The sequence below is a fragment of the Ranitomeya variabilis genome, chromosome 8, assembly GCF_051348905.1.
Source record: "Ranitomeya variabilis isolate aRanVar5 chromosome 8, aRanVar5.hap1, whole genome shotgun sequence".
In the NCBI taxonomy this organism is placed as follows: domain Eukaryota; kingdom Metazoa; phylum Chordata; class Amphibia; order Anura; family Dendrobatidae; genus Ranitomeya; species Ranitomeya variabilis.
Window position 1 is genome coordinate 64,612,855 of NC_135239.1, and position 10,750 is coordinate 64,623,604.

Genomic DNA, 10,750 nt, shown 5'->3' on the forward strand with positions numbered 1-10,750 from the left:
AGGTCTGACATTTGTTAACGGAAATATAGGGGGCTTTCATGTTCCTGGAAATACAAAGGCTTTGGAAAAGTGAAATGGCTCTTCACCCGCCAGAAGAAATTCAGCAAATTCTGTGCTCCAAAATCCAAATGCCTCTCCCTTCTGAGCCCCACAGTGTACCTAAACCACATATATTGTCCAGGTTTGGCATTTCTGAAGCGATGACAGCCCGTCTAACTTACGGGTGCATGTCTCCAGAAGCACGGGCTGGGCATAACATACTAGTGACTGCAACGTACTGGTCACTAAAACTGCAGTTTGCAATTTTCACTTGGCAACATTCATTGCTGCTTGTTTCTGGAAAATACCCATGAAAAATACAGCAAAAAGGCAGAGATCCTTACCTGCCGAGGCCTCCAAACAAATACACTAACAGAATGCAGTGAACCCATATAGTTAGTGTGAGGACCCGTGACGGGGGTTACGAGCTTACATTTTGGCCAAAATATTAACTAGTACCTAACATTTTTATATGTGCTTTTTGCACATTAATATGCCAAGCAACCGCCCCCTCCATGAATTGATAGGCTGTGAGCGGTTGCCTCATCAGTATTCTTGCACCTGTGTTACTGCCTCCTTAACTATATGGGTGTGTCCACAGTCCTCAATGACGGTGCTTTGGACGGAGCGGAAAACCCTCTCCACCCAAAGCGCCGCCCCCTTCTGAATGCGCGGTGATTCCGATTGTGTTCATTGCACACATTCGGAATCTCCGCACCCCATACATAGTACCCGGTGATTTACCTTGTGGCGATGGAGCGTCGCCGCAAGGTAAACAGACATGCTGCGTTCTAAAAAGACGCGCCACATGTCCATAAGCGCAGGGCCGAATGCGTGTTCGCACGCATGGTGGAGACGGGATTTCATAAAATCCCCTCCACTATGCAGTAGCATCTGGACGCGGCGGGTTGAACGCTGTGACTGCATGCAGCGTTCAATCCGCAGCTAATCCGGCTGTAATCCGGCACGTGGAAACATACCCTTAGGGTCCACTGCATCCTGTTAGTGCATTTGTTTGGAGGCCTGGGCAAGTAAGGATCTCTGCCTTTTTGCTGTATTTTTTTTTTGGGGGGGAGGATTTTCAAGTCCTCTCTTTGTGCTATTGCTGTTTAAAATACCCATGGAGTCAAAATTGTCACTACACCAGAAGATAAATTCCCCAAGGGGTATAGTTTCCAAAATGGGGTCACTTGAGGGAGGATTCTGCTCTTCGAACAATTGGGGGCTCTGTATATGGAGTCCACAAACTGTTCTAGGAAAATCTGCGCTCCAGAAGGCAAATAACGCTCCTTTCCTCCCGAGTCTCTCCGTATGGCTAAGCAGTACTGTACAGCCATATATGGAGTATTACCGTTCAGTAGTAATTGTGGTACAAATTTTGGTGCCATTTTTACCTATTTCTTGTGTGAAAATGTAAAATCTGGGGCTAAGACAAAATTTTGGTGGTAAAAATGTAGTTATTTTTTCTTCACTACCCAATGGTATAAAATTCTGTGACACACCTGTGGTGTCAATATGATCACTACACCCCTAGATGAATTTACTGAGAGGTGTAGTTTGTAAAACGGGGTCACTTATGGGGGGGTTCTGCTGTTCTGGCACCTCATGGGCTCTCCCAGTGGGTCATGGTGGCACTTTCAAACCATAACAGTAAAATCTGGTGCTCCTTGCCTTCTGAGCTTTGCACTGTGCCTGAAAAATATTTCCTGATTATATGTAGGGTATTGGCGTACTCGGGAAAAAATGGACCTCAGTTTATTGTAAAAAAAAAAAAGTCCTACTAACCCTTAGATAAATTAAAAACTTGGGGCTAAAACAACATTTTAGTGATAAAAATGTAATGTATTCTTTCTTTATTGCTCAGTGGTATAAAATTCTGTGATGCACATGTGGTGTCAATATGATCACTGCACCCCTAGATGAATTCATTGGGGGGGGTGTAGTTTGTCAAATGAGTTCACATATAGGGGGATTCTGTTGTTTTGGCACCTCAGGGGCTCTGCCAGTGTGACATGGCACCCTCAAATCATTCCAGCAAAATTGGAATTTCAGTATGGTGCTTCTTCCCTTCTGAGCTTTGCAGTGTGCCTCAAAAGTAGTATTCCACATATGGGGTATCAGCGTAATCAGGAGAAATTACACAACAAATTTTATGGTGCTATTTCTCCTGTTACCCTTATGAAAATGCCTTATTTTGGCCCCAAATTTGGATGGGTGAGTGTGTGTGGTGTGTCTGTGTGTGTTTGGATGGATGGATGGATGTGTGTGGATGGATGTGTGTGTCAGGATGGATGGATGTGTGTAGTGTGTGTGTCTGGATGGATGGATGTGTGTGTGTTTGTGTGGGGGGATGGATGGGTGTGTGTGTGTGTGTGGGTGGAGGGAGGAATGGAACAATGGATGAACACAGTGCATTATACTCACCTATTTAGAAGCCTTTCCCTTCCTGGTTTGTCCTTCCTGCTGCCTCACACTGTGTGCTGCACTGGGAGGCTGGAGCAGGAGACAGGAGGGTTAAGGTCTGGCAGAGACTGGGGCCAGTTATGACCAGTCTCTGCCAGACATGAAAACTCTAGTTGGTGACTGAGCAGTTCTTCCAGAATCAGGAGACAGCTGCTCCCCGAACTAAGTGCGATACAATATCCAAGACACCATACAGAATGCTGACAGGGAGTATATTACAAATTGTCAGCATTTTGCATCCTAGGCACACACACAAATTTTACAGAAAGCCTGGACAACCCCTTTTAAGCATTCTAGAGTTAGTACCACATGAAATGACATGTTAGAATTGAAAAATGGGGCTTGGTGATTAAGACCAAAAGTGGCTCTGTCCTTAAAGGATTAACCATACCTCCCAACCGTCCCGATTTCAGCGTGACAGTCCCGCTTTGGCACCGGGGTCCCGCTGTCCCGCTTCGGGCATTTAAAATCCCGAATTTGCGGCCGCCGGTGAAGCCCCGCCCACTTCCAGGACATAGAGAGAGCCCGATTAGGTTTGTGGCTGTTTTTTTTTTCTTATACATGCTGGGTCTCCTCCCGACCGATCCCTCCCCCGCCCCCGCCCCCGCCCCCTGTGTGTGCGGCGCTGCCACGCTGAGGAAGAGAGCCAGCAGCGATCAAGATGAGAGGTCAGCGACTCACTACCTGAGGTGTGTGCACAGAGCTCTGGCGTCTCCTGCTCTTAGCTGCTATCCCGGCAGAGAAGGAGAGATGGGGGAGGTGCCGGGACAGTGCAGAGCTGTGAGCAGCCGGAGAAACTGAAGAGCTGCACATGGACAGATCAGCCGCCCCTGCACCACAGAGGAGATTGTGTGTGTGTGTGTGTGTGTGTGTGTGTGTGTGTGATGTGTGATGCTGCATTTGTGTGTGTGTCATGTGTGTATGAGGTATCTGGTGTGTGTGATGGCTGGGTGTGTGTGTGTGATGGCTGGGTGTGTGTGTGTGATGGCTGGGTGTGTGTGTGTGATGGCTGAGTGTGTGTGTGTGATGGCTGGGTGTGTGTGTGTGTGATGGCTGAGTGTGTGTGTGTGATGGCTGGGTGTGTGTGTGTGTGTGATGGCTGGGTGTGTGTGTGTGTGATGGCTGGGTGTGTGTGATGGCTGGGTGTGTGTGATGGCTGCATGTGTGTGATGGCTGCGTGTGTGTGTGATGGCTGCGTGTGTGTGTGTGTGTGATGGCTGCGTGTGTGTGTGATGGCTGCGTGTGTGTGTGATGGCTGCATGTGTGTGATGGCTGCGTGTGTGTGTGTGTGATGGCTGCGTGTGTGTGTGATGGCTGCGTGTGTGTGTGATGGCTGCGTGTGTGTGTGTGATGGCTGCGTGTGTGTGTGATGGCTGCGTGTGTGTGTGTGATGGCTGCGTGTGTGTGTGTGATGGCTGCGTGTGTGTGTGTGATGGCTGCGTGTGTGTGATGACTGCGTGTGTGTGTGATGACTGCGTGTGTGTGTGATGACTGCGTGTGTGTGTGATGGCTGTGTGTGTGTGTGTGATGGCTGCGTGTGTGTGTGTGATGACTGCGTGTGTGTGTGATGGCTGTGTGTGTGTGTGATGGCTGCATGTGTGATGCATTTGTGTCAAAGCTGCATGTGTTTGTGAGCTGCGTTTGTGATGCTGCGTGTGTATGTGTGATACTGTGTGTGTGATGCTGCATGTGTGTGAGCTGCGTGCCTGTATGTCATTATACAGTATGGAGAACTGTGGCCATAATACAGTATGGAGCATCATGTGGGGTCATTATACAGTATGGAGCATCATGTGCAGTCATAATACAGTATGGAGCATCATGTGCGGTCATTATACAATATGGAGCATCATGTGCAGCCAGTATACAGTATGGAGCATCATGTGTGGTCATTATACAATATGGAGCATCATGTGCAGTCATTATACAGTATGGAGCATCATGTGCGGTCATTATACAATATGGAGCATCATGTGCGGTCATTATACAGTATGGAGCATCATGTGCGGTCATTATACAGTATGGAGCATCATGTGCGGTCATTATACAGTATGGAGCATCATGTGCGGTCATTATACAATATGGAGCATCATGTGTGGCCATTATACAGTATGGAGCATCATGTGTGTTCATTATACAGTATGGAGCATCATGTGCAGCCAGTATACAGTATGGAGCATCATGTGCGGTCATTATACAATATGGAGCATCATGTGCGGTCATTATACAGTATGGAGCATCATGTGCAGCCAGTATACAGTATGGAGCATCATGTGCGGTCATTATACAATATGGAGCATCATGTGCGGTCATTATACAGTATGGAGCATCATGTGCGTTCATTATACAGTATGGAGCATCATGTGCGGTCATTATACAGTATGGAGCATCATGTGCGGTCATTATACAGTATGGAGCATCATGTGCGGTCATTATACAATATGGAGCATCATGTGCGGTCATTATACAGTATGGAGCATCATGTGCGGTCATTATACAGTATGGAGCATCATGTGCGGTCATTATACAGTATGGAGCATCATGTGCGGTCATTATACAATATGGAGCATCATGTGTGGCCATTATACAGTATGGAGCATCATGTGTGTTCATTATACAGTATGGAGCATCATGTGCAGCCAGTATACAGTATGGAGCATCATGTGCGGTCATTATACAATATGGAGCATCATGTGCGGTCATTATACAGTATGGAGCATCATGTGCAGCCAGTATACAGTATGGAGCATCATGTGCGGTCATTATACAATATGGAGCATCATGTGCGGTCATTATACAGTATGGAGCATCATGTGCGTTCATTATACAGTATGGAGCATCATGTGCGGCCATTATACAGTATGCATGCGGTCATTATACAGTATGGAGCATCATGTGCGGTCATTATACAGTATGGAGCATCATGTGCGGCCATTATACAGTATGGAGCATCATGTGCGGCCATTATACAGTATGCATGCGGTCATTATACAGTATGGAGCGTCATGTGTGTTCATTATACAGTATGGAGCCTCATGTGTGGCCATTATACAGTATGGAGCACTGTGTGGCCATATTTTTTTGTTTATAACTATTGTATATGAAACAGTGTGATCAGCAGTGCTAAATGGGTGTGCTTGGGACGTGGATATGGGTGTGACTAATTATGAATGGGTGTGGTCAGAGGCGTGGCCTAAAATTTGCACGCCGCAAACTTTGTCCCTCTTTCCCATCTTCAAAAGTTGGGAGGTATGGATTAACTAATATACAGGTCCTTCTCAAAAAATTAGCATATAGTGTTAAATTTCATTATTTACCATAATGTAATGATTACAATTAAACTTTCATATACTATAGATTCATTATCCACCAACTGAAATTTGTCAGGTCTTTTATTGTTTTAATACTGATGATTTTGGCATACAACTCCTGATAACCCAAAAAACCTGTCTCAATAAATTAGCATATTTCACCCGACCAATCAAATAAAAGTGTTTTTTAATACCAAACAAAAAAACCATCAAATAATAATGTTCAGTTATGCACTCAATACTTGGTCGGGAATCCTTTGGCAGAAATGACTGCTTCAATGCGGCGTGGCATGGAGGCAATCAGCCTGTGACACTGCTGAGATGTTATGGAGGCCCAGGATGCTTCAATAGCGGCCTTAAGCTCATCCAGAGTGTTGGGTCTTGCGTCTCTCAACTTTCTCTTCACAATATCCCACAGATTCTCTATGGGGTTCAGGTCAAGAGAGTTGGCAGGCCAATTGAGCACAGTAATACCATGGTCAGTAACCCATTTACCAGTGGTTTTGGCACTGTGAGCAGGTGCCAGGTCGTGCTGAAAAATGAAATCTTCATCTCCATAAAGCATTTCAGCCGATGGAAGCATGAAGTGCTCCAAAATCTCCTGATAGCTAGCTGCATTGACCCTGCCCTTGATGAAACACAGTGGACCAACACCAGCAGCTGACATGGCACCTCACACCATCACTGACTGTGGGTACTTGACACTGGACTTCAGGCATTTTGGCATTTCCTTCTCCCCAGTCTTCCTCCAGACTCTGGCACCTTGATTTCCGAATGACATGCAAAATTTGCTTTCATCAGAAAAAAGTACTTGGGACCACTTAGCAACAGTCCAGTGCTGCTTCTCTGTAGCCCAGGTCAGGCGCTTCTGCCGCTGTTTATGGTTCAAAAGTGGCTTTACCTGGGGAATGCGGCACCTGTAGCCCATTTCCTGCACACGCCTGTGCACGGTGGCTCTGGATGTTTCCACACCAGACTCAGTCCACTGCTTCCTCAGGTTCCCCAAGGTCTGGAATCGGTCCTTCTCCACAATCTTCCTCAGGGTCCGGTCACCTCTTCTCGTTGTACAGCGTTTTCTGCCACATTGTTTCCTTCCAACAGACTTACCATTGAGGTGCCTTGATACAGCACTCTGGGAACAGCCTATTTGTTGAGAAATTTCTTTCTGGGTCTTACCCTCTTGCTTGAGGGTGTCAATGATGGCCTTCTTGACATCTGTCAGGTCGCTAGTCTTACCCATGATGGGGGTTTTGAGTAATGAACCAGGCAGGGAGTTTTTAAAAGCCTCAGGTATCTTTTGCATGTGTTTAGAGTTAATTAGTTGATTCAGAAGATTAGGGTAATAGGTCATTTAGAGAACCTTTTCTTGATATGCTAATTTATTGAGACAGGTTTTTTGGGTTATCAGGAGTTGTATGCCAAAATCATCAGTATTAAAACAATAAAAGACCTGACAAATTTCAGTTGGTGGATAATGAATCTATAGTATATGAAAGTTTAATTGTAATCATTACATTATGGTAAATAATGAAATTTAACACTATATGCTAATTTTTTGAGAAGGACCTGTATATACAGTCTAGAAAAAACAGAACACATTGTTTTGTTGAAACTGTCTACGGGCAGGTTAATAGATGTTAATGTGGATTATGTGTTTTGGAAGGAGGATTGAATAGTAGGGTTGCAAAAGACTCAATCAGCTCTGAGAGAGGGTTGCGAGCCGTATCCAGAGCCCCCTGAGTAGAAACATTCAGATCAAGCTCCAAACCTCCACAAAAGTAACAGCGATAACCCCCAATAATAGCAGAATAACACCTAAAATGTCCACACATAAATCACACTGAGGCAGTAGACTGCAGAGACCCGTGTGTCGTAAACCGTGCCTTCCCCCGTCCCACCACTCCGTAATAAAAGATACCAAGAAACCTGGATGGGTTGAACAGGTCGGTCACAGTTTATTTTGCAAAGTAGAGAAGGGCAATTACATTTCGCGACGGACTCATTGCTGAAGGCCCCAGCCGACGACCGCTGGGCCAGCAAGCCGATGAGAGGTTACGAACCTTTGCCCACCTCTACCTACCGCTGTGACATATATAAAAAGAACGTCAAAATTTTTTTTTTTTTTTAAATAATTTAAAACATTTTAACAATAATAGCACAGTACATTCAGCCCTTTATAAGGGAGGGAGGGTGGGACAACAGCTTCCGAGGGCCAGCCGGGGAGAAAGAGGGAGAATCCGGGCCCGGCACTAGAATTTAACCCCTGAGGGTGTGGCCAGACTTCCCTCCTCTCCCCGGTTGGTCCGCTGGGCGTCCCAATCATGACATCACCTGGGAAAGTAGTGGGAGGGGGGAATTGGGCACTGCACAGTTTTCCCCTCTAGCTATCCCTTAAGGGCTCCGCAGTCAGAGGCACGTTCCTTATACAGTACCGTGCCTACCAGACTGCAGACACCCGTGTGTCGTAAACCGTGCCTTCCCCCGTCCCACCACTCCGTAATAAAAGATACCAAGAAACCTGGATGGGTTGAACAGGTCGGTCACAGTTTATTTTGCAAAGTAGAGAAGGGCAATTACATTTCGCGACGGACTCATTGCTGAAGGCCCCAGCCGACGACCGCTGGGCCAGCAAGCCGATGAGAGGTTACGAACCTTTGCCCCCCTCTACCTACCGCCACGGAGGATCATGTGTATTACCTACACAGGACTCCGACCCCCCACACAACCTCGTTAGAGCCTGTTCAACACCATCCCGTAAACCCTCCAAAAATATGTCGAGCCCGACGTCCGTGAGGTGGATGCCATCCGGTCTTAGTGAAGCTACATTGTTCCCTTCTAGCTCTTGGTGGCGTACCACAATGCCATAATTTTCTCTCACCAACTTCGACGTCTTTGTGTTAATCCTTTTTCTTGAGTTTTCGATGGCTTTCACGTCCTTGGCTCCGTGCCAAACCGCTCGAGGTATTATCTCAGACCACACCACCACCATATCCGGTAATAAACCAACAAACCGTTCGACATCTGTTGATCTTACTGTGTACAGCTCGGCCCCTTTTCGTTTGCCCAAATCATTGCCTCCGGCATGTAGCACCAGCACCACCGGCCCCTTGGCCCTCTTGGCGATGTCGACCATCTCCAGGAAGATCTGACGCCACCGGAGCCCTTTGATGCCTCTCCAGCTGACTTCCAGCTTCGGGAAGCCAACATTTGTTCCGCCCGGCCGCAGTTTGGCTCTTTCGTACGCCCAGTAGACAAAAGAATGCCCCACTACCCAAACTGTGGGCTTAAAGCTGCCTGTAAGAGACAAAAGTGTTAAAGCAGGTCTGGTCTTATGTATCTGGCAAAGCATGCGGATTTCCAGCGGCCCATTCTCTGCACCTCGACTTCCGATACCCCCGCTCTAGCTGCTTCGGTAGCCGCCCCTATTCGGAAGGAATGTGTCCCATATTCTCTCGGAGCCACGCCGACTGCCTCTAGGCACTGTCTAAAATCGCTTGAAATTGATATTTTGTAAGAGGGGACCCGTCGGTGTGTGAAAGAAAAAATCTACCCGAATGTCTTACTACTGCATAGCGTTTAACTATTTTTACAGGGCATATAGGGCCGTCTGACGCCTTGCCCAATACCCATGTCCCCTTCCCGGTGGGGTCGCATTTGGATCTCCGTACCCTAATGCGCAGAGCTTTGCTGCATATGACGAGGTCTTCGTTGATTAAACCGCCTACTGATGCTGTTTTTTGACTGCGGCACTAATTCACTGACGCGAAGCGCCCCGAAGAAGGCGATTGTGTACGCCGCAGATATCAGCGTTGCCTCGTATTGTGACTTGCACACTGATGAAGATATTGCAATTATGTCATGCAGTAGCCATAAGGAAACTGGGCGACGGCATTCCTGGCTAGGTTGAAGCCTTCTCCAGCCTTTAACGGCTTGTTTGATGAAAATTATTTGGTTACGTCCACCCACCCCAGCAGCTGAACGAATGAGGCTATTTCCGATAGATAACGTTGCGCTAATGTCCCTGACGCACCTCTCCGCCCGAGCCGTTGTAAGAGTTCTACTGAGACGTCGCATCTCGCCCGGTCGCACCTATCGACTGGTCTTCCTTGCGTTAGCGAGCACCACTCCTCCCACGCCTTACCGTAAACCTGCCAAGTCGCCGGTGTCACTGAAGCGCGGATCAAGGGCATCAGTGATTGGCCACCATGTCCCAGAGGGAAGGAGGACATCGTAGGCCCGACGTTTGCTCCCTGGAGAGTTTGAATGCCTGCCAATCGGAAGATAACAAAAGTTAAACAATTCTTTCATCTACATTCGCCGTACATGTAGCCCGGCACCAGATGTTGTGTTTCAGGCATAGTAGTGCTAGGCGTCGCAACAGCGCGAGTGCTGGCTGAGAAGAAGAGGGCATGCTGTTTAGGGCTTTTGCTGTTCTCAGCTGTTTGGTTAGAAATCTGATGTTCGTATTTTTCAATTGGGCCACCCATAGCTCGACTGATGTTACTATTGCCAAAATTTCTACCAGTGCTGGGTCACGGCCCCATGTGGCCGTGGTCCATAGTTCAGGCCATTGGCCTTTTCACCACTGGTCCTTGTAGATTGCCGCGAAAACCATCTGTAATATTTCCACCGACCATTAGGCCTAAATCTTTGTTTGGCGTCTCCCGCGCCATAATGCATATATGCCCCGCGCCATAAACTTGTAGGACTTCCGGAATGTCCTCCAGACCAGCAAGTCTGCCTTCAGGGAGCGGTTGAGTCTAATTTCTAGTATGTTGAAGAAACCGTATGTAAAGCTGGGGTTTAATTAATGATTGGTGTGTCAAGCCCATCAATAATCTCATTTACTGTCCTCTGAGCACATTCCCCGGGACCTGTATTCATTGCCCTCATTATGAAACCTTATTTCACCCGTTCTCAAAGTCCACCACAGGGAC

General features: G+C 47.2%; 1 protein-coding gene across 1 annotated transcript; it reads right to left on the reverse strand.

Moving 5' to 3' along the window:
* Positions 1 to 8,287: 8,287 nt before the first annotated feature.
* On the reverse strand, positions 8,288 to 10,069 carry LOC143787324 (uncharacterized). The gene is made up of 2 exons (XM_077275953.1): positions 9,955 to 10,069; positions 8,288 to 9,107 (listed from the first exon to the last, which is right to left on the reverse strand). The coding sequence occupies exons 1-2, from the start codon at positions 10,040 to 10,042 to the stop codon at positions 8,482 to 8,484; spliced, it is 714 nt and encodes a 237-aa protein (XP_077132068.1). The 5' UTR covers positions 10,043 to 10,069; the 3' UTR covers positions 8,288 to 8,481.
* Positions 10,070 to 10,750: the final 681 nt, after the last annotated feature.

What these genes read in the sequence shown, in the direction of transcription:
- LOC143787324 (XM_077275953.1), bottom strand. Translation starts at nt 10,042, where the DNA reads ATGTCCTCCTTCCCTCTGGGACATGGTGGCCAATCACTGATGCCCTTG. An exon ending in GGCGACTTGGCAGGTTTACG is followed by an intron (nt 9,108 to 9,954) that starts GTAAGGCGTGGG and finishes TGTCTCTTACAG; the next exon opens with GCAGCTTTAAGCCCACAGTT.